The sequence below is a fragment of the Polypterus senegalus genome, chromosome 8 (assembly GCF_016835505.1).
Source record: "Polypterus senegalus isolate Bchr_013 chromosome 8, ASM1683550v1, whole genome shotgun sequence".
Classification (NCBI taxonomy): Eukaryota; Metazoa; Chordata; class Cladistia; order Polypteriformes; family Polypteridae; genus Polypterus; species Polypterus senegalus.
This window is the reverse complement of record NC_053161.1, coordinates 163,839,274-163,864,154: the sequence shown is the minus strand read 5'-3', so window position 1 is coordinate 163,864,154 and position 24,881 is coordinate 163,839,274. Positions and strand designations below refer to the sequence as shown.

General features: G+C 39.1%; 1 protein-coding gene across 2 annotated transcripts in view; it reads left to right on the top strand.

The window, feature by feature from the left end:
- The window catches only part of LOC120533291 (zinc finger protein 271-like), a 32,877-nt gene extending 8,374 nt beyond the window's left edge, over positions 1 to 24,503 (top strand). For both annotated transcript variants that reach the window (XM_039760117.1, XM_039760118.1), the window contains exons 2-3: positions 63 to 421; positions 22,527 to 24,503. In XM_039760117.1, the coding sequence (XP_039616051.1) occupies positions 63 to 421; positions 22,527 to 23,521 (1,354 nt within the window). In that variant the 3' untranslated portion in view covers positions 23,522 to 24,503. The remainder of the gene's footprint in view (positions 1 to 62; positions 422 to 22,526) is intronic.
- Positions 24,504 to 24,881: the final 378 nt, after the last annotated feature.

Sequence of the window (24,881 nt, the reverse complement as noted above, 5' to 3'; positions counted from 1 at the left end):
TTTTTAGATTTAATTGGTGCAGTTATGAATATTAATGACAATAAATTCTGTTCTTTCTTCAGCAAGGAAGACTTGGCTGCCATTTATGGTAATACCAAGATGGATGTCAAAGAGGAGACATGTGAGGCTGACATAAAGACCATGGAGATAGTGACTGTAACTATTAAGGAGGAGGACTGTGAATGGGAGTCTGCCCACCATAAACAGGAAAGTTCATGCATTAAGCATGGTGACCATAAACCGCAGTCAGAAGACATTAAAGAAGAGGCTGAGGAGATGTCGGTCAGCAATGAGATGCACAAACATAAAATTATAAGACGTGGTGGCCTCAAAATGAGGTCTGAATCATCAATGTCCAAGACAAAGAGAACTGAAGAATTTGTAGAAGATTGGCCATCACCTTCAAATCAGTCTGGCGAAAGTAAGTGTGAAATAAATAAACTGTATGTGTTAGTTTCAAATTGAGGGTTGTAGACCTGAAAAGGGATCTTGTGCTTTTTACGTGAAAATTAAAAATTAAACAAGTTTTTATGTTTTATGGTGAAAAGTAACACCAGATGTTTTGGATGCCTGGGCTTGAATTATGAAAGAGTTCAGGGCTCTTCTTAGACTGTCCAGCTTGTATCTGTGATATTCTAGAATGTCACAGTGCTAGGTTAGGGGGGTCTTCAGAACTGATGTGATGTCTGTTAATACCAGCTGCAGAGTCTCAAAAGGAGTCTTTGGTTTTCTCTTCTCCATTACCAACTAGCCATGTCTTTATTACCAGAGTAAGGGACATTTGCTTTGATCTGTTTTTTTTTTGTTGTGGAAGCGGTACAGAAGAACCAGGGGAACCAAAGAAAATTTGGGGTGCCAACCAGGCCACCCCATTTAGTGAATTGGAATTTGGAAAAATTAGCGAGCGGTGGTGCAACTGAAAAAAAGCAGAATATCTGTCCTTTCAACCTCATTGGGTTTTCAAAACAGTCGGCTCCCTTGAAGCGGGTCTGCATTAGGAAGCTCATGCATGCGGACCAAAGTTCCATTAACTGAGACTCCACCCTCCATTAACGCTCAGATTAATACCATCCTGATCTTAAGGGGTGTAGCTTACTTGCGTGCGCGAATGGCTGAATTGCCCTCCATGTCTGGTTTCTTTTTGCTAGGGAAGAGAAAAGAGAAACTGTGGTTAGCTTTGGTGCCCCATCCTGTCCTGGTGGGTTTTTGCATACCTTGTCCGAGCCTGAAAGATGATCCAATTATCTAATTTATTATCAGTTTTGTCTTTTGCAAGTTCAGTCATTTATTAGATTGCTCCCGCTTTAATTTTCTTTCTTTTCTCTGTAAGGGCAGTTTCCAGGTACCTGAAGCCCACCCTTTTTATGTAACATAAGAACAATAATCCAATTTACAGTTTATCGACGTATGAAAGGATTATACAAATAAGATAACCACTTATCTATCAATGCAGAAGACGGAGCACAAGACAATTGAGACAAAGTGAATAACGGTTGTTTACAGTTCAACACAAAATCACCATTTTATGATACAAAGCTTTAAGGATGATGTCCGATGATGGATGGAGTTGCATGTTGTTGCTCCGGGTTCAACTAGAGAACTCCTCTTGCGTTGGAGTGCACTCTTTATGATTGCTCTGTGGTCTTTTGTATGTGTGGTGTTGCCTTTCTCACCTTGCTGTTAGGCTTTTTTCTGTGTTCTCTGCAACCTCAATTGGAAAAGAGTTACTCTTTTTGGTGGGCTCTAAAGTTACCTTCTTGAACAAATGCCACTTCTGGGATTGGGCTCAGTCACTGGCACTGAGCTTAGCCTGGAAGAAAGGGTCTGTTTTATCTTGGTAGAGTAAAATATATTGCTCTGCTTTCCCCTATTGTATTATTAATATGTAGCCATAGAATGCCTAATCTCACAGACTTTCCACTGTTTATAAGGTATTATTGTATACAACTTATCCCCACCTTCCCTTATATATCTGTAACCTCAGGCAATTATCCTCATCCATCCATTTTCTAACCCGCTGAATCCGAATACAGGGTCACGGGGGTCTGCTGGAGCCAATCCCAGCCAACACAGGGCACAAGGCAGGAACCAATCCTGGGCAGGGTGCCAACCTACCGCAGCCTCAGGCAATTAGATGTAGTAAAAAGACAAGCAGGAGTTAAGTTACACATAAAATAATACTATTATTATTAGTAGTATTAGTGTTAGTATTATTGGTAATATTCATAAATAATAACAAAATGCAAAGTACATTTAAATATTGTCAACCGTACAACCTGATTAAATGGTGATGTGTAGTTCAGGTGGTAAACAGACTTGTAGTTACATAAAATGTCTCTCGTTAAAGCATCATTGGTGTTCAGCTTTCTTCAGAACGGGCCACAAGCCTGTGCAATATGTCTGCTGAGCTCTTCATTGTGCTGTTCTTGTCAGTTCATGGTGTGATGGTCTTCTTCAGATGTTAGAGAGAGAGAGAGAGAGAGAGAGATAAAGCAAGCAAGCAAATTTATGGGTTTTCTGTCCAACCCCTACAGCCAATAGGACATCATGGTACTTGCAGGCCTCTGAGACAAGCCAATTCCAAACAGCCATACCTCAGACCAATGGGGGAAATAGAACATCTTAACACCTGCCTCCAAACCATATGTTAAACATCCTGGCTTCCTTGTGGGGGGTTGAAAGACTTTAGCAGAGAAATAATCGCCAAACTGGTTTAAGACACATCTCCCAAATCCTGTCGTAAAATTACAAAGAGACTCAGTCGTTAAAGGGGTCTTAGAGCTTGTTTAGGACATGTAGCTCCAAGGCTCAATGGAGAATAGCTTGCAGGTAAAACAAAGTCTGTAAGCTTTTTTTTTTCTCCACAGAGTGGGTAGCTTCTTAGGATGTTAGCCTTCTGCCCCCTAAAAATCAGAAGTGATGAGTGCACCTAGTTTTAAGGGAGATGTACCCTCTGGTGATTTGATCAAGGTCACTTCCAGTTATAGCACCTGTACTTGCTTATTGATGTGTTATTTTGCCCATCACATCCAGCTAGAGTTCAGTTTGCCATTACAAAGCTTAAAATGAATGTCCTCCTGGGCACTGTATTTGCCACTTGGGCTGAATGAACATCCTGGTCAGAAGAGTGGATGGTTCCTTACCTGGACTGGAGGCTCCTAACAATCAGATAGGCATCCTGGCCTGAGAGGAGAAAGGGATCAGACCTGGAAGGAAGGACCAAAAGGGATGGGCAGACAGCCCACTGAAAAGAGAAGATGTTGATGGTTTTTTTTTTTTTTACTCCCCCAGCACGTTAGATGGCAACAGCCCTGGATATCAGTGCCCAGTGGGAAGCCAGCAGGGCATGCCAGAAATTGTAGTCCAGCAGAGCAGCCCTGCTGGGGTTACTGGGTGCTGAAAGATTGCACTGCAGGGATGACAAGCTCCCTGTTATAATGGATTTTCATATGACTCACAAGTGCTTCCATCGGGCAGTCCCCCTGGCATCGGAAGTACTCCCAGGTCCATAATAAAAGGGACCACACTCCCTTTTCCAAAAGAGTCGGAGCAGGGTGGACAGAGAGCAGCATTCAACTGGAGGAGGGTAGTGGGGTGGTGAGAGGTGAATTGTGGAGAGAGAGAATCTGTGCCATTGGTGCCCTGGTTTCCTTCACAACTAATTTTATAAAAACAGGTTTTCTGCCACTCAGAAGGCCAGAAAATCCTGCCAACTACGCCAGTTATAAAAGAATTAGTGTGCTGGGGGAGTAAGAAACCCCCTGCGACCTCTTCTCTTTTCAGTGGGCTGTCCATCTATCCCTTTTGATCCTTCTCTCGTCCTTCTCCCGTCTGATCCCTTTCTCCACCCCAGCCAGGATGCCTGTCTGCCTGTTAGGATCCTCCTAACCGGGCAAGGAACCATCCCCTCTCTCCTTCTTCCAGCCCAAGTGGCATCTACAGCAACTTTTCTTTTAAGTGAGTACCTACAGAGGTGTCATTTCAACTCTGGTTTACACCCTTTTTTTTTTATAAATTTAAGTTTGGAGCTGACCAAAGTGTTGATAGAGCTGCAATTTAGCCATTCACTTTAGTGTTCAATCTGTAATGCAGTTGACTTCCCTGTTACGCCTTCTGTTTTTGTGTGCCACTAAAAGCTTAGCAAAATGGGCAATGTCCACTTTGTTTTACAGATGGGTTATTTTTTCATTGTTTTGGGCTCAGTTTTATTGAGCTTGTTCTCTGAGGTTTGATTTTCAAGTGTTGTTGTTGTGTTCAAGTAGAATGCTTCTGGCAAGTATGGGAACACATGAGTGTGAAAGCGCGTGTTTAAGTGGGGAGGCTGAACCTGCCATTTTGAGATGAACTTTGCCTCTTCTACAAGGACCACAAATCGTCAAGTACAGCTGCCCTTTTACAGTCGCTTCCAAACAGTGTATGTTCCAAGATCAGATTGTAAGGTTAGTCGGAGGGGCGAAGAAGCTTTAGGGCAGTGCTGTAAAACATTAAGCTCAGATCATGGCTCACAGACTTGTCAGATCAAACTCATGGTGCCATTTGTCAGTCAGAGGTCAACACACCCATTACAGGAAAGGCAAAATGCTTTGGAAATGCTGGATAATAAATGGACTCCTAAAAAGATATCCATTTGACCGAGATGTAGTGAGATTAATAACAAATCTTGTACTTCACATGATTGTTCATGTATGCACAGAAGCCAGGTGCTGTGAGCTGAAATGAAAGTGTTTGTAACATTGCATTTTTCAGCCATGGGGAAAATACAGTTTTGCTGTAATGATGATTTTAGTATGTTACAATCAGCTATTTCTTGAATTTTGCACCAAATGTTAAATGCCTTTGCAACATGTGAGGTAATATGCAGATTTACACATTTCCCCACTACTATACCTTGAGGTAGTGTTAAAGCAGGCCACATACATGCACATCACTGGTTTTCCCAATATCACATTATCAACATACAGCTCGTCAGGGATATAAAGTGTGTTATCCTTAAAGTGTTTATGTTATTGCATAGTGGCAAGGTTCAATGCATGACTTTAAAGTACTACATGAGAGTGGCAAAAATCTTTTATTTGAAAATAATCATATCACTTTGAATACTGTTGTTTGATAATAGTATTATTATCTTTGTGGTGACTCCTTGGCGTTCATATCTGAAAACTACAAATGTAATCATGATTTCCAAGGTACTACAGAATCATGTATGAGTGCCGTTAAAATCACAACGTCATTCATCCACAAAAGTCAACTCCGACTCCTGACTGGGAATGGATATAGGATGCTTCTCATGTCCTGTTCTAGGGTATGACAAATTACCTTGGACAAAAGGTAAGGTATTGACAGTAGTTGTGTTGTCTGTTCTGGACATGTTAGTAAAGTGAGGTAATGAGCTGTCAACTAACCACTACCTGGTGCTGGGCTGATTCAGATAAATGACCCAAACGAGTAGTGAAAGCTTCTGTTGATAATTTGTTCAACTACAGAGTACTGTCTCCTGTATCATGGTAGGTGACAAGGGTGTAGAGTCCGACTAGATGGCGTTCAAGACTTCACTAGTGTAGACCAATACAACGAGCTTGTTCAGACACTTGTTAGTGCCCGTCATGTCAACAGTCCCAGGAGTGATGGGAGGTCACCAACAGTATAGGATACCAGTAAGATTAAGAAAGAGGGCCTTTCATTTAATGTAAGCAGAAGATTCTTCTGATGTAATTGAAATTAACCAAAGAGGTGTCCATGGCCAATCTTTAGGTTTGTAACTTTGTTCGTTTTCAGTTTTTTTTTTTTTTCTTTATCTTCTTAAGTACCGGCTTGGAGTTTTTTAAGTTTTGAGCTATAATGCTAAAAAGGAAATAATTAAACCAGATATCATTTACATACATCTACACATAAAGTAGATTATATACACAGTAAAACAGAAAATGTCAATTTGATTAATACAAACTAATACTCACTTTATATGTTCACTAGCTAAGTAAGATGTCGAAGATGGATAATAGAATAAATAACGTTTGATATCAAATATTTTTAAATTTGTATACCTTCAGCATTTACCATGTGCCTTTCTTTGGTATTCTTATGTGTTTGAACCTCTCTTGTCTGGCACTTTCTCTCTTTTAATTACATTCCTGTAAATTCTACAACTCGGACATTCTCATTTTGAAGGGTATTACACGTCTTTTGTCTACTTTTTGACTATTACCAATGGTAGACCAGCCCCCATTACCCGCTATAAAAACATCATTCGTATTCTTGTCAATTCTTACCATGTTGAAAAGCAACTCATGGCTTTCTTCTTATGATTTTCCTCTGTATCCTTGTGTGTGTCAACCACCTTTGCCTGGTGCTTCCTGTCTCTATTTTGTTTGACTGAGCAGCCACAGGGAGAATAACAGATCAGACCAAAACCAGACTAACCAATCAGATTGCTTGGAGGGATTGAACACACACTCGCACATCCACTCGCACTAGCATTTTATCATCTACACAGATTACCATTATTTTCTCCAAGTGAATGAAGGTAAATCAGAGCCAGTCATGTTTTGTCCACCTAAACATATGGCAAGAATCTCTAAATAAACCTACATCACGTGTCCATTAAAGTGAAATTGTAGATTACAAAACTGGAGTTGATTTTTGATCCGGACTTAAATTTGGAAACTAAGCAAATTGTTGTCAAGGGTAGGTTTTTCTTTCTGCGTGGAATGCCTCTCTCTTACTTTTTTACCGTTCATCTAATGATTACACTGAGTATGGCTTTACCAAAACAATCATTGATGGTGAATAAAGTATGCATTATTCATAAAGCTTCGATTGGTGATCTGTCTTTCTGCATTAACCGCATATTTTTTCATACGTCTCAAACCAAGGGGATGCGAGGGTAAAATGAATCGGGAAGCGCTGATATACAGTAATCCCTCCTCGATTTCGGGGGTTGCGTTCCAGATCCCCCCGCGATAGGTGAAAATCCGCGAAGTAGAAACCGTATGTTTGTATGGTTATTTTTATATATTTTAAGCCCTTATAAACTCTCCCACACTGTTTATAAATATTTCCCACAGAGTTATACAACATAATCCCTTTGTATTCTCTTAGATATTAGGTAAGATTCATTGAAATTATGTAACACACTGTTTATATACAGTAAAACCTAAATATTATTTTAAAGCTATCGAGTGTCTCCGATATCACATATTTTACAGCCATTATGATAGACAAGCCACCAGCAATAAATATGTACAATGCAAGAAAAATAGTATACAGTAAATGTTTGTACAGTGACACTAAACGTACATACAGTGGTGTGAAAAACTATTTGCCCCCTTCCTGATTTCTAATTCTTTTGCATGTTTGTCACACAAAATGTTTCTGATCATCAAACACATTTAACCATTAGTCAAATATAACACAAGTAAACACAAAATGCAGTTTTTAAATGATGATTTTTATTATTTAGGGAGAAAATAAATCAAAACCTACATGGCCCTGTGTGAAAAAGTAATTGCCCCCTTGTTAAAAAATAACTTAACTGTGGTGTATCACACCTGAGTTCAATTTCCGTAGCCACCCCCAGGCCTGATTACTGCCACACCTGTTTCAATCAATAAATCACTTAAATAGGAGCTGCCTGACACAGAGAAGTAGACCAAAAGCTAGACATCATGCCAAGATCCAAAGAAATTCAGGAACACATGAGAACAGAAGTAATTGAGATCTATCAGTCTGGTAAAGGTTATAAAGCCATTTCTAAAGCTTTGGGACTCCAGCGAACCACAGTGAGAGCCATTATCCACAAATGGCAAAAACAGGAACAGTGGTGAACCTTCCCAGGAGTGGCCAGCCGACCAAAATTACCCCAAGAGTGCAGAGACGACTCATCCGAGAGGTCACAAAAGACCCCAGGACAACGTTTAAAGAACTGCACGCCTCACTTGCCTCAATTAAGGTCAGTGTTCACGACTCCACCATAAAAAGAGACTGGGCAAAAACGGCCTGCATGGCAGATTTCAAGGCAAACCACTGTTAAGCAAAAAGAACATTAGGGCTCGTCTCAATTTTGCTAAGAAACATCTCAATGATTGCCAAGACTTTTGGGAAAATACCTTGTGGACTGATGAGACAAAAGTTGAACTTTTTGGAAGGCAAATGTCCCGTTACATCTGGCGTAAAAGGAACACAGCATTTCAGAAAAAGAACATCATACCAACAGTAAAATATGGTGGTGGTAGTGTAATGGTCTGGGGTTGTTTTGCTGCTTCAGGACCTGGAAGGCTTGCTGTGATAGATTGAACCATGAATTCTACTGTCTACCAAAAAATCCTGAAGGAGAATGTCCGCCATCTGTTCGTCAACTCAAGCTGAAGCGATCTTGGGTGCTGCAACAGGACAATGACCCAAAACACACCAGCAAATCCACCTCTGAATGGCTGAAGAAAAACAAAATGAAGACTTTGGGTGGCCTAGTCAAAGTCCTGACCTGAATCCAATTGAGATGCTATGGCATGACCTTAAAAAGGCGGTTCATGATAGAAAACCCTCAAATAAAGCTGAATTACAACAATTCTGCAAAGCTGACTGGGTCAAAATTCCTCCAGTGCGCTGTAAAAGACTCATTGCAAGTTATTGCAAACGCTTGATTGCAGTTATTGCTGCTAAGGGTGGCCCAACCAGTTATTAGGTTCAGGGGGCAATTACTTTTTCACACAGGGCCATGTAGGTTTGGATTTTTTTTTCTTCCTAAATAATAAAAACCATCATTTAAAAACTGCATTTTGTGTTTACTTGTGTTATATTTGACTAATGGTTAAATGTGTTTGATGATCAGAAACATTTTGTGTGACAAACATGCAAAGAATAAGAAATCAGGAAGGGGCAAATAGTTTTTCACACCACTGTACATGTACTAAGTACTGTAAGTAGAAAATTAATTATGGTTACTCACCAACAATGACACGATGGCTTGTCCGATAACAATGAGTTTAATTTTACTGCACAACAAAGGAGAGCGTTACAGCTCTTCCAAAGGAGCCTCTTCAGGCGATTGTGAAGCACTGCCGTTGTTGTTCTTCTGGCAGCCTTCAATCCAAATCCCTAAAGCAGATTCCATCCAGAATACTGCCTTATTACATTCACTTACAACTTGTTTTGCACCCTGGTTAAAAGGACGCTGCGGCCGTAGATCTTATATTCCTTTCCTACTTTTTAAATAAAAGAATCGTAGCCTTCAACAAATGCAAAACGTTTACCTTTTTGGCAATCGTTAACATCTTTCGTTGACGCTTGGGCACGGCCCCTGAAGCAGTAGCAGATCGTTTTGGAGCCATAATGAAGGGCTTGACTACAGGGAGTGCAGAATTATTAGGCAAGTTGTATTTTTGAGGATTAATTTTAATATGGAACAAACACAGTGCTATCAGTCAATCCAAAATGTTAATAAACCTGAAACCTGAATGTTTCACAACGGAAATGTGAGTCTGAACATCATCAGGGGAATACATATGTGCGCACAATTATTAGGCAACTATTAGTGTGCAGATTTATTATGCAACTAAAGGAAAAATGAAAATTTTCCCGTCTCACTTGTTTATTTTCATCTGTTATAGTGAGAATAATAAACAAACACCTCAAAATTTACAAATAAACATCTTTGACATTTCAAAAAAAAATAATCAATCAATCAATGACCAATATAGCCACCCTTCTTTCCAATAACAGTCATAAGCCTTTCCATTCATGGAGTCTGTCAGTTTCTTGATCTGTTGACGATCAGCTTTTTGTGGAGCAGTGACTACAGCCTCCCAGACACTCTTCAGAGAGGTGTATTGTTTTTCTCCCCCGTAAATCTAGCGTTTAAGAAGTGCCCACAAGTTCTCGATAGGGTTTAGGTCAGATGAGGAAGGGGCCATGTCATTATTCCTTCATCTTTAAGGCCTTTACTGGCTGGCCACGCAGTGGAGAACTTCGATGCAAGTGATGGAGCATTGGCCTGCATAAAAATCATGGTCTTTTTCCTGTATCACTGTTTGAAGAAAGTGTCTTTGAAAAACTGGCAGTAGGTTTGGGAGTTGATTTTGAGTTCATCTTCAATGCAAAAGGTCCAACTAGCTCATCTTTAAAAATACCAGCTCATACCAGTACCCCACCTCCACGTTGGAGTGGAGCTCTGTGCCCATTACTGATCCACAGGTCCATCCATCTGGTCCATCAAGAGTCACTCTCATCTCATCGGTCCATAAAACCTTTGAAAAAAATCTGTCTTCAGATATTTCTTGGCCCAGTTTTGACGTTTCAACTTATGTTTCTTGTTCAGTGGTGGTTGGGTTTCAGCCCTCCTTACCTTGGCCATGTCTTTGAGCACTGAACACCTTGTACTTCTGGGCACTCCAGGTAGGTTGCAGCTCTGGAATATGAAAGTACTGGAGGATAATGGGTTCCTGGTAGCTTCACGTTTGATTCTTCTCAAATCTTTGGCAGCTAATTTGCGTCTTTTGTTCTCAACACGTTTCTTGCGACCCTGTTGACTATTTGCAACAAAATGTTTGATGGTTCTGTGATCACACACCAATATCTTAGCAATTCCAAAAGTGCTGCATCCCTCTGAAAGACTTTTTACAATTTTTGACTTTTCAGAGTCAGTTAAATCTCTTTTTTGGCCCATTTTGCCTGAGGAAAACTAGCTGCCTAATAATTCTGCACACCTTGATATAGGGTGTTGATCTCCTTAGGCCACACCCTCCCTCATTACACAAATACACATCACCTGACGTGCTTAAATCCAATAAGCATTCAAGTTAATACAGCTTGGAGTTGGAATATACGCATTAAAAATGATGATATGGTCAAAATACTCACTTGCCTAATAATTGTGCACACAGTGTATGCACAAAGATAAACACAAAAGAGCACAACTCTTTACACAGCGAAACACTTTGATCCTGAATGAGCGAGATGAGACTTCCTGGTTAACACTGAGTTCAGCACACAGGAACTTAACTGCGTGCTTTGATTGGATAGCTTCTCGGTCATCCGCCAATAATGTCCCTTGTATAAAATCAACTGGGCAAACCAACTGAGAAAGCATGTACAAGAAGTAAAAAGACACATTGTCCGCAAAACCCGCGAAGCATCGAAAAATTTGCATTATATATTTAGTTATGCTTACATATAAAATCTGCGATAGAGTGAAGCCGCGAAAGTCGAAGCGCGATATAGCGAGGGATTTGTGTGTGTGTGTGTGTGTGTGTGTGTATGTATGTATGTATGTATGTATGTATGTATGTATGTATGTATGTATGTATAGTTTTACTGTGAAATAATGCAAAGAGTACGCGACACGTGTTTCGCCTAATTTTGGGGTCATCAGGCGTACGCAGAATCATGTTACGTTATTTTTAAAATGTTTCCTTTTCTTAGCACAAGTACAGTTGAGAAGCTTCGATGCATGTACTCCATAACGCGTTAAAAAAAATAACGCATTTAATCACACTTTCAATTCCAAGCAAAAGGGAACTTTTGTCAATGAATGATTTCCTGGTACATTGATTACATTCATGCACACATCAGAGCTACAAAAATGTTAGAGTCGGAATAAAGCGCGTTCGTACGACTGATCGGAGGAAAATTTCATTTCAAAAGACTACCCGACGGAAGCCTTGATAAAAGCGTGGTTATGTGAACACTGAAAAGCAAGCAAAATTAGATGCATTACAGAAAGCGGACTTTGTGGCTCTTATTGGAGATTGGACTTCCGTGACCGTTAGTAATTCTAATTACACCTAATTACAAAATGTTCAACGATCACACTGTTTTAGCCTAATATACAAAATAATTTTGGCTAAGGTTACTGAGAGTTTAAAGATGAAGCTGGTCAAATTACCTTTTATGTTTCTGACTTATTTTTTTAAGAAGAAAAACTGCACTTTATGTTGAAATTTTGGTTATTATTATTTAAAGACAATACCATTCTGAAAATGTACTTAAAGTACTTCAAATACCACTTTATTTTTAAGTCTGCCCAATTTTAGCCAGGGATGATATTTTTGTTTCTGTTTTGAATTGAAATGCAGTTTAAAAGCATTTTTTTTTTCAGAAATTAAAACAGCTTCAGTTTACAATATTCATGTCCATGTCTATTATTTGATTCTGTCGCCCACTAAAATCCTTTTAAATTAAAAAAAAATAAATTGTGATTTGGGGCAAATTTTCATGTGTGATTACATACGATTAATCAAGATTAATTATTACACAGCCTCTAATTAATTAGATTAATTTTTTAATCGAGTCCCACCCCTAATATATATATATGTAGATTTGTGTGTGTCTGTGTGTGTGTGTATATATATATATATATATATATATATATATATATATATATATATATATATATATATATATATATATATATATACACACACACACGTGGACAAAATTGTTGGTACCCTTCAGTCAATTAAAGAAAAACTCAAAATGGTCACAGAAATAACTTTAATCTGACAAAAGTAATAATAAATAAAAATTCTATGAAATTTAACTAATAAAAGTCAGACATTGCTTTTCAACCATGCTTCAACAGAATTAATAAAAAAAAACTCATGAAACAGGCCTGGACAAAAATGATGGTACCCCTAGAAAAGACTGAAAATAATGTGACCAAAGGGACATGTTAATCCAAGGTGTGTCCACTAATTAGCATCACAGGTGTCTACAATCTTGTAATCAGTCAGTGGACCTATATATAGGGCTCCAGGTAGTCACTGTGTTGTTTGATGACATGGTGTGTACCACACTCAACATGGACCAGAGGAAGCGAAGGAAAGAGTTGTCTCAGGAGATTAGAAAGAAAATTATAGACAAGCATGTCAAAGGTAAAGGCTATAAGACCATCTCGAAGCAGCTTGATGTTCCTGTGACTACAGTTGCACATATTATTCAGAAATTTAAGATCCATGGGACTGTAGCCAACCTCCTGGACGTGGCGCAGGAGGAAAATTGATGACAAATCAAAGAGACGGATAATACGAATGGTAACAAAAGAGCCCAGAAAAACTTCTAAAGAGATCCAAGGTGAACTTCAAGCTCAAGGAACATCAGTGTCAGATCGCACCATCCGTCGTTGTTTGAGCCAAAGTGGACTTCATGGGAGACGACCAAGGAGGACACCATTGTTGAAAACAAATCATAAAAAGCCAGACTGGAATTTGCCAAACTACATGTGGACAAGCCACAAAGATTCTGGGAGAATGTCCTATGGACAGATGAGACAAAAATTGAACTTTTTGCCAAGGCACATCAGCTCTATGTTCACAGACGGAAAAATGAAGCATATCAAGAAAAGAACACTGTCCCTTCTGTGAAACATGGAGGAGGCTCTGTTATGTTCTGGGGCTGCTTTGCTGCATCTGGCACAGGGTGTCTTGAATCTGTGCAGGGTACAATGAAATCTCAAGACTATCAAGGGATTCTAGAGAGAAATGTGCTGGCCAGTGTCAGAAAGCTTGGTCTCAGTCGCAGGTCATGGGTCTTGCAACAGGACAATGACCCAAAACACACAGCTAAAACACCCAAGAATGGCTAAGAGGAAAACATTGGACTATTCTAAAGTGGCCTTCTATGAGCCCTGACCTCAATCCTATTGAGCATCTTTGGAAAGAGCTGAAACATGCCGTCTGGAAAAGGCACCCTTCAAACCTGAGACAACTGGAGCAGTTTGCTCATGAGGAGTGGGCCAAAATACCTGCTGAGAAGTGCAGAAGTCTCATTGACAGTTACAGGAATCGTTTGATTGCAGTGATTGCCTCAAAAGGTTGTGCAACAAAAATTAAGTTAGGGGTACCATCATTTTGTCCAGGCCTGTTTCATGAGTTTATTTTTTAAATAATTCTGTTTGAAGCATGGTTGAAAATCAATGTCTGACTTTCATTGGTTAAATTTCATAGAATTTTTATTTATTATTACTTTTGTCAGATTAAAGTTATTTCTGTGACCATTTTGAGTTTTTCTTTCATTGACTGAAGGGTACCAACAATTCTGTCCACGCAGGCAGTGTTTATATATATATATATATATATATATATATATATATATATGTATATATATGTATATATATGTATATATATGTATATATATGTGTCCAACTTCTCCAGGATGGCACATCCACACTTGCTGTAGCAAGAAGGTTTAATGTGTCTCCCAGCACAATCTCCAGAACATGGAGGAGATTTCAGGAGACTGGCTGTTATTCTCAGAGAGCTGGACAGGGCCGTAGAAGGTCCTCGACCCATCAGCAGGACCGATACCTGCTCCTTTGTGCAAGGCGGAACAGGCTGAGCACTGCTCGTGCCCTACAGAATGACATCCAGAGGGCCACTGGTGTGAATATCTCTACCCAAACAATCAGGAACAGACTTCATGAAGATGGCCTGAGGGCCCGACGTCCTGTAGTGGGCCCTGTGCTCACTGCCCAGCACCGTGGAGCTCGACTGGCATTTGCTCAAGAACACCAGAAATGGCAAGTCCGCCACTGGCGCCCTGTACTTTTACAGGCGAGCAGGTTCACCCTGAGCAGCTGTGATAGGCGTGAAAGAGTCTGGAGAAGACAAGGAGAACGATATGCTGCCTGCAACGTCGTTCAACATGACAGGTTTGGTGGTGGGTCAGTGATGGTCTGGTGAGGCATATCCATGGAGGGACGCACAGACATCTACTGCGTAGGAATTTGGTGCTCTGACTGCCATAAGGTATCGAGATGAAATCCTTGAACCCATTGTCAGACCCTACGCTGGTGCAGTAGGTCCTGGTTTCCTCCTAATGCACGACAATGCCCGGCCTCATGTGGCAAGAGTATGCAGGCAGTACCTGGAGGATGAAGGAATTGGAACAATTGAATGGCCTTCACGATCCCCTGACTTAAACCCAATAGAACATCTGTGGGACATTATGTTTCGGTCCATTAGGCGCCGCCAGGTTGCTCCTCAGACTGTACAACAGCTCAGGGATGTCCTCATACAGATCTGGGAGGAAATGCCACAAGACACCATCTGTCATCTCATTAGGAGCATGCCCCGATGTTGTCAAGCATGCATACAAGCTCGTGGGGGCCACACAAGATACTGAAAAGCATTTTGAGTAGCAGAAATTAAGTTTTTGAAAAAATGGACTAGCCTGCCACATCTTCATTTCACTCTGATTTTAGGCTGTCTACACAATTGAGCCCTCTGTAGGCAGAAAACTTTTATTTCCATTAAAAGACTTGGCATCCTTTTGTTCCTGAGACATTGCCCTGTCGTTATTTGTATAGATATCCAACTTCATATTGAGATCTGATGTATCTAATGTGTTTCTTTAAAGTGTTCCTTTAATTTTTGTGAGCAGTATATATAGAGATAGATGGATATATACATATATAGATAGATAGATATATAAGATAGATATAAATATACATATATAGATAGATAAAGATATACATAGATAGATATATATATATATATATATATATATATATATATATATATATATATATATATATACACTAGCAGAATACCTGCGTTTGGCAGTGGAAGTAAAAAGAAAAGGAAACATTTTAATAATAACGTAACATGATTGACAATGTAATTGTTTTGTGATTGTCATGAGTGTTGCTGGCATATATATATATATATACACACACACATACATATATATATATATATATATACATATACTGTATATACACATATATATAAACAAATCTATATATATATATATATATATATATTAGGGGTGGAACTTCGATTAAAAAAATTAATCCAATTAATTAGAGGCTGTGTAATAATTAATCTTGATTAATCGTATGTAATCGCACACGTAAATTTGCCCCAAATCGCAAATTTTTTTTTGTTTTTATTTAAAAGGGTTTTAGTGGGCGACAGAATCAAATAATAGACATGGACATTAATATTGTAAACTGAAGCTGTTTTAATTTCTGAAAAAAAAATGCTTTTAAACTGCATTTGAATTCAAAACAGAAACAAAAATATCATCCCTGGTTAAAATTGGGCAGACTTAAAAATAAAGTGGTAGTTTAAGTACTTTAAGTACATTTTCAGAATGGTATTGTCTTTAAATAATAAGAACCAAAATTTCAACATTAAGTGCAGTTTTTCTTCTTAAAAAAATAAGTCAGAAACATAAAAAGTAATTTGACCAACTTAATCTTTAAACTCTGAGTAACCTCAGCCAAAATTATTTTGTACATTAGGCTAAAACAGTGTGATCATTGAACATTTTGTAATTAGGTGTAATTAGAATTACTAATGGTCACGGAAGTCCAATGATCCCCAGTAAGAGCCACAAAGTCCGCTTTCTGTAATGCATTTATTATTGCTTGCTTTTCAGTGTAAAACCACGCTTTTATCAAGGCTTCGCTCGGGTAGTTTTTTGAAATGAAATTTTCCTCCGATGAGTCATAGGAACGCGCTTCATTCCGACTCTTAACATTTTTGTAGCTCTGATGTGTGCATGAATGTAATCGATGTACCAGGAAATCATGCATTGACAAAAGTTCCCCTTTGCTTGGAATTGAAAGTGTGATTAAATGCGTTATTTTTTGTTATGGAGTACATGCATCGAAGCTTCTCAGCTGTGCTTGTGCTAAGAAAAGATTTTAAAAATAATGTAACATGATTCTGTGTTAACCGCATATTTTTTCATACGTCCCACAGCAAGGAGATGCGAGTTTAAAATGAACCGCGCATACATAGTCAGTACATCCCCTCTCGGGAATCGAACCTCGGATGTCGTTGGTAAAGGCGAAGCTTCTACAATTGACCCACAGCGTGTGGGTTGTCTATTTGAGAGTATGTAGATAGGGGGGTGTATATATATATATATATATATATATATATATATATATATATATATATTTGCATTTGCAGCGGAGAAGTACTGTGTTAAAGTGCCAAACACCATTCTGACCATCTCATCTTCGTCTGCAAAAGCACAGTCCTTCACCCGTGAATATTTAGCGGCAGTGTTTCTATTGGATTGCTGCTGACTGACGGCCTTATATGGGCAAGCACTAAATTACGTGGGAGGCGTAACTCCGCCTCTCACGGCCATCGAGCAGACATCTATTATAGTATATGGATGAAAAAATAGGTTCCAGTTATGACCATTACGCGTAGAATTTCGAAAATGAAACCTGCCCAACTTTTGTAAGTAAGCTGTAAGGAATGAGCCTGCCAAATTTCAGCCTTCTACCTACACGGGAAGTTGGAGAATTAGTGATGAGTGAGTGAGTGATGAGTGAGTGAGTGAGTGAGGGCTTTGCCTTTTATTAGTATAGATCACAGGTTAGTAAATTCACTATAATTAGAGTGTGAATTACAGGCTTTAAAACGGTAAAATAGTGTCAGTGAGATTTTGAACATGTTGATAAAATGATTTGAGTTAGTAAGAGTTTTTTTGTATGGATATATATGTTTACATGCTAACTTACTAATGCAAATGACTCACTTAGTGGAGAGTGGTAGGCGGGGAAAGTTAATCCGAAATAATAAACTGACTGCAGCTCTAAGAGAAAAGGTTTATGTTGTTGTTAGTGACCTGGTGAACTGATGAATGGAGATGGTACTAAAGTGAAAATTCTTTACACTATAACGAAATATTTTGGTGCTGTATAAATTTAAAATTTGATTTTGTCTCTGTTAGACATTACATTTTGTATAGTTTGTTTTATTGCACTGTATTTTTTCATTGTTTATTAAAACGCTGGGGGGTCACGGGGAGGGGGGCACCAGAGGGGATGTTCGCCCAGGGCACCAAACAGGCTAGGACCGCCCCTGACCGCAATTTGTACTTCTTTGAATGCTCTTCATTGGCAATCAGAGGAGTTGGCAAGCCTGGCCCTGTCGTGCGTATCTCATGGTCTTACAGTTGGCAGGCGGGGCTCTCTGTCTTGCGTGCCCTTAGTGAATGGCGGACGGGGCTCTGTCGTGCGTTCCCGATGACGCGGGAGGAGGGTTAGAGTGGGCGTTCGTGGCTCTTTCGTGCGTAACCCATGGGCGGGGCTCTGTGAGTTGGTGGTTGTGGCTCTCTGTCTTGTGTGCGGTAAAAAGTCAACGTGGCTCAGAGGTGCATGTATACTTTTGCACAGATGAAAGTGACTGAGGCTGTGTTTGGTGAGTTGTTGCGTGCGGGCACATGAGCAGGCAGTGCACATGCCTCGAGAGCGACGCTGGATGCGGGAGGACGGTTACAGTTGGCGTGCGTGGCTCTGTCGTGCGTATCCCATGATGCGGTAGGAGGGTTAGAGTTGGCAGGTGGGACTCTGTCGAGTGTATCCCATGGTCTTAGAGTTGGTGGGCGGGGCTCTGTGAGTTGGCAGGCGTTGCTCTCTGTCTTGCTCGCGCTCACGGTCTTGCATGCCCTTAGTGAATTATATATATAGATGATAATTCCATATATATGTTGACATAAAAGACAGGATGCATACAAGCTAGGCAGACAAGCATATAACATAGACAGGCAGGCTGTTTTCTTGCTGTCTAGTGTTCTAATTTATGTTAGCACAGATAAATGGTTTTATGATACTAAGTCTTTAAAGGTGATGTCTGATGTTGTGTGGTGTTGTTGCTCATGGTTCAAGTGGAGGATTCTTCTTGCATCGGAGTACACTCTTTCTCTTGGATGCATGTTTCTTTTCTTGTGGTGTTCTGTAAAGTTGTTTTCTGCTGTTAGGCCCTTTTATTTATTATATTTTCTGAAACTTCACAGGAGTAAGCATTACTCTTTCGGGCACTTTAGATACTGAAGTTCCCTTCTTGACTTGAGGGCTGCTTCTCAGCCTTTTCAGCCCACTGGCCCACTGTTTGGCTTGACAGAGAGATTTTTGACTTCCAATCTGCAAAGAGAAAAAGGTTTTCAGTTTTCAGCCACCCCAACAAACAGAACAGCTCATCAGCGTTTAGTTTCAGAGAGAAGTTTCTAAAGGTTATTTTGTAGAGTGAGAGCACAGCTTTCCCCTGGAGCAGAATGTCCCAGAGAGAAAGAGAGAGAGAGAGTGCACTGTGGGAGTCTGCAGGGAATTCAGTGAAAGTATCCAGCAAATATTCAAAATGTGTATAACTAGTTTATTAAGAAAGAGGGAGCCTCTCATGATTGGATTAAGTCACTTCCAGTTACAAAATCATAGGTGAGTTATTTTATCCATCAGAGTTATCATTAAATGATTTGTAGCTCTTTGTTCTTGCCATTTTGCACCTTCTGGCTTAAGATGTCTGCAAAAGGGCTTGTGGAGAGAGTGACAGTTCAACTCTGGTTTACAACTTATAACAGATAAAGTCCAGGCAGATCCTGGTGCATGCTGGATTTGAATCTCTTAGTTTGTAGCACTAGGGTGTTATACCATTTTAGCCATTATGAATGTAGTGAGAAGTTAAGCAAAATTACACTTTTATTGGCTAACTAAAAAGATTACAATATGCAAGCTTTTGAGGCAACTCAGGCCCCTTCTTCAGGCAAGATCGGAGTGGTGGCTCTGAGGCTAAGGATCTGCGCTGGTATCCCGAAGGTTGCTGGTTTGAATCCCCGTCACTGCCAAAAGAGATCCTACTCTGCTGGGCCCTTGAGTAAGGCCATTAACCTTTAATTCCTCCAGGGGTGCTGTACAATGGCTAACCCTACGCTCTGACCCCAAGGGGTATGCAAAAACTAACAAATTCCTAATACAAGAAATTGTATAAGGCGAAATAAAAAAAAAAAAAAGACGTAATCGCATGTAATTACATCTTGCCTGAAGAAGGAGTCTGAGATGATGATGAAGATAATGATAATAATTATAACACATTTTATTTATATAGTGCCTTTCCCATGCTCAGGGTGCCTCAAAAGCTTGCATATTGTAATCTTTTTAGTTAGCCAATAAAAGGTGTCATTTAGCTTGACATCTCACTACTAGTCTCTTAGTGTGGAATGCAAGTTTGCAGTTTGTGAGGGTATTTCTTTTTTACAGTTCATAAGCCCAGGCATAGCCAGACATAATGCTGTTCAGTTCAAACCGTAAATAGATGCTTAAATGATAACACATTATACATACATTATTAGCCATCTAGTTAGAGAATGAACCTTTACAGTCTGTAGCCAGTTTGCTGGATATGGGATTCCCGACAGGTCAGGATGACATGCATGTCCAGCATTCACTTCTCATCTGTGAGAAGGTTACTGTAGCTCCTATGAATAAAGTTCATTGTGGAATGCCACATCTGCATACAGTAGTTAGGCCGATATGATCATAGTAAATCAAAAGGGAGACAACTCTTTTAACTGGTGGCTGTTGTGAACCCTAAATGCTACAAGTTTAATGTTTCTGTAATGTCATTTTTAAGACTTCTTGAGCTGTGGATTTGTGTCATCTCTAGCTTAAGATTTTTGGCCTCAGACATTGTTTCATGACTGGTGTAATGGAGGATGGATATGTGACAAGCAGAAATATACTGTACAAATAAGTACACTTAACTGAATGTGCAGTTTTCATTATCAGCTTTTCGATGTTTAACACTTCACCTGAAAGACAATAATTTCTGTAAGCTGTCCGAGTAATGCAGTACTTTTTGTCAGAAGATGGTGCTATTTTGCATCTTTGGCTCCTATGACCCACATCCCCAATGGTTATCAAAGTGATTTTACATTTATTTTGTAGATTTTTTTTTGTTTAAAATTGCATGAAATTACATTACAGGCCAATCAAATTTTACTTTGTTGGCCCACGGGTCCCCTGTTGAGTTTTACTGTTGTTGTCCAGCTAGGTAAGTGGTGATGATGCAAGTAAAGACTTTATGCTACTGTATGCCACTTCTACTTGCATCACCCCTGCCATCTCTTACATGATTTGTAAACTGTCCAGAGCAATATACTGTTGGGGTAAGTGTCGAAGGCACAAACATATTTGCAGTAGGAAAGCACAAAGATAGGAAATTGTTAGAGAGATGCAAGAAAATAAGGCAAGACACAATCACTGTTGCAAAAAGTACACACACCCACCCAATAAGAGTAATGAATTCTAACAGCTTACAATAGTGATTTAGAATTCAACAGGACACCTACAACTATTTGAATTCAAAATGCTTATAACTCTGGGAATAAAGGAATTCCTAAATCTGTTACTCATGGCCCTTGAGAAGCAAGATCTGTTGCCTGATGGTAACAAATGAAACTTTGAAAACTGAGGAAGGCATTTGTCTGACACAGTCGAGTCAGCCTTCTTTGTGATGCAGCATAGTGAGAGGACACTGCTGCACACTACTTGCTTTCCTACAGATTTTGAAATTGTTATTGATACAGAAGATGTTCATAATGCTAAGGTTTTCTAATAAATATCTAAAAGCATTTGTAATGGTAGAGTTCAAGTTTGTTATATGTACTCAATTTAATGAAATTCTCACTTGCATGTCTTCTCAGACCTTTAATAGTAATACAATACCAGCAAATAAAACATACTGTACATAAAATACAACATAGGTATATGGTTATATATGTGAGAAATGTCCAGTTACTCTTGACGGGCTGCTATGTAACCTTATAGCTTGTGGACAGAAACACACTATCAATAATATCATAAATAGTCTCTCACTAGAAAAGACAGAGGACATTATGTTTTATTCTGAATATCGGGAAGATGTGACATTTTTTTCAGTTAAGCAGGATAGAAGATTCAATATCATGTAGTTTTACTCATGGATCATGGTGCCAGAAGTAGCGATGCATTACATATCGATTAACACACACACACACACACACACACACAAGTAAGAAATTCACTACACTCTGTAAATGTGACTAGTGACCATTTATGTCTATTCATGGATTTTCTGTCTCTATTTATCTCATCCCCTTGCTAAGAGTAGTTTCATATGGTGAACAGTTACATTACAAATAGCAAAATGAGTGGCATTTTTCTTTATTTCTTTCCTTGTAGTTTTTCTTTTCCTTCTTTATGTTCTAATAATTACTGTTATTTTTTCTTTAATCACTACATTATATTCTAGTAAGGTCAAAAGACAATCATGAGGATTGGCTTAAAACTTAAGCATTACTTTTTTTGTCTGTTTTATTGCACCTCTTGGTCTCATTCCTGTTTTTTGTTGGTAAAAGGGTGGTCCAGATCTAATTATGCAATTATGAAAAGGTGAACACATGGCACCCACTCTTCGACTGACAACCATCGCCCCGCCATTTTGGAATGCAGGGCAGGTGCTGCCATCTATCAGCAACAAAAATATTTTTTTGTGAATTCTCTATGTAATAAACTTAATAAGTTATAGCGTAATGAAAATTGCATAATTAGATCTGGACCTCCCTATATTTAAAGTTTAAAACAGGGAAATGTGAATTGTTAGCAATAAAAGTTAGTACCATAGTGAGAGTGGTGTTGTTAGTTCAGTTTATTTAAATAAGAATAACCTGATGTCGACTAAATGGCTGCCCCTGGTCAAATCTCTTTTCTAGCTTCACATACTGACTTGCAATTGTGCTTTTCTTATGTTTTTCTACAGACACCCTGGAGAGTTGTAGCTTTTCTCCATCTTTACCTGCTCAGACTTCCCTTCTGTTCCGACCACAACAGTCACTGCATGATGAAAATTTGCTGAAATTGACATCTGGGTCACAGAGTTTAATGCCCGTCTATTCTCATTTGAGTTCTATCCATGGTGTGACGTTAACAAACCCAGATTCAATTAACAGTCAAGAACAAGTGGAAAATGCAACTTCAGGGGCTTTCTGTGACTGGCAAGAACAAAGGAAAAGTTTTAAATGCAGATCTAACAAAAGCAATCAATGGAACCATACAGGACTAAAGTCATATTGCTGTTATGAATGTGGAAAACAGTTTTCACAAAGGAGCTCTCTTCAAATCCACATAAGAATTCATACTGGAGAGAAGCCATATTGCTGTTCTGATTGTGGAAAACGATTTTCAGACAGGGGAAATTTTCATACCCACACAAGAATTCATATGGGAGAGAAGCCCTATTCCTGCTCAGAATGTGGCAAAAAATTCTCTGAGAAGGGCGGCCTTCATAAACATTACAGAGTTCACACTGGAGAGAAGCCATATTGCTGTTCTGAATGCGACAAACAGTTTTCCCAAAAAAGCTATCTTGAAACTCACAAAAGAATTCATACTGGAGAGAAGCCATATTGTTGTTCTGACTGTGGGAAGCAATTTTCAGACAGAGGCAATTTCCATACCCACACAAGAATTCATACAGGAGAGCGACCCTACTGCTGTTCACAATGTGGCAAAAGATTCTCTGAGAAGGACGATCTTCATAAGCACTCCAGAGTTCACACAGGAGACAAGCCATATTGCTGCAGTGAATGTGGAAAAGAATTCTCACAAAGTGGCAATCTTCAGTATCATAAACAAATTCACACTGGAGATCAACCATATTTCTGTTCTGAATGTGACAAAGGATTTTCTGAAAGGGAACATTTTCAGAAACAGGCCAGGGTTCACACTGGAGAGCAGGAAGCCATGAAGGAGTAAGTTGTAAGGTAAAGAATGAAGGAGCGGGGGAAGGTGTGAACTGTAACTGTCCTACCAACTCAAGTCTTGATTAGTACCTTCATGTATAATATCATAACAAATCCCATCATGGTGAATGTAGTCTTATGGTGCGAAAAGGATACAAAAAAGAAATTCATATTTGCTTTACATCACTCAAAATAAAAAGGTGCCAACCCACTGCTTGTGCACTAGGGTGGGTGATGGTGATAGCAATAACTATAAGGCGATGAAGAGAAGAGTACCTTCAATGTGGTGTCAGATCAGATGGACAAGTGTTGCTGGCCTCACCACTGTGAAACGGATTAGACCCCAAATGGCACAGCTTGAGCAAGAGGACTGGACATCATGTAGTGGTCAATTGAAGATAAAGAGGAGATCATGAACTTATACTTTTATCCAAGTTGTCATTTTGCTTGACTTCTCACTACATTCATAATAGCTAACACGGTACAACACCCTAGTACTTCCAACAAAACCCAGAAATTCTATTATAAAGTATACTGTATCCAATGAGAACTTGTACAAAATTGGAATGTTAGAAAGTAGTTTTGATTTTCAATATTAAATGAGTTAACTGATGCAAGCCTAAGATCGCTTATTGGAATAATTAAAAAGTAAAATTAAATTATCAAAATTAAAATATCTCCAAAAAATATCAAAGCAAGAAATAATACAAGAAAAAGGAGAGGATTGAGAAACCATGAGAACAGAACAGGCAGAGACTGAGATGAAGGGAAGGGCAGGGACTTCAAAGAAGAAGCTGACATTTGAAAAGAAATTTACAGATAATATACAAACAATAAAAAGAGACGTTTTTGAGGAATTAAGAATGGAAAGAAGGCAGGTAAGGTAGACTGAAAGTGAAATTAAGAGCAATGTGCTATACAAAATGCCCAGCTGCCACAAGAGAAGTCTGCTCCAAATGTATAACAAGCCACAAACCCCTTCAGGAAATTGAAAATTATGTAAAAACATCAACAGACCCTCACCAAAATTCAAAAAAGAGTACAGAAGTTAATGAGAATACCCTTAAGTAAAAGCAGAAAATTCCTGTCAAATACAGGACAAAACAATCCAGAAAATAAAGGAATGGCTTCCTGGAACTCTTCGGTATGGTCAAGTGCACAGAAATCTACAGAAGACAGAAATTCCTGAGAATTGTATTAAACAGTACCATATACAGTATTATAGGTTATGTCAACAATGTCATAACTGCAATAAAGCAAACATAATTTAATGGACAATGACAACAGTCAACAGGATCAATGCTGTGTGGGAGAGCTCATCACTTCAAAAATAACAGCAGAGAGGAACATTGGAGTAGGGAAAAATGGATAAA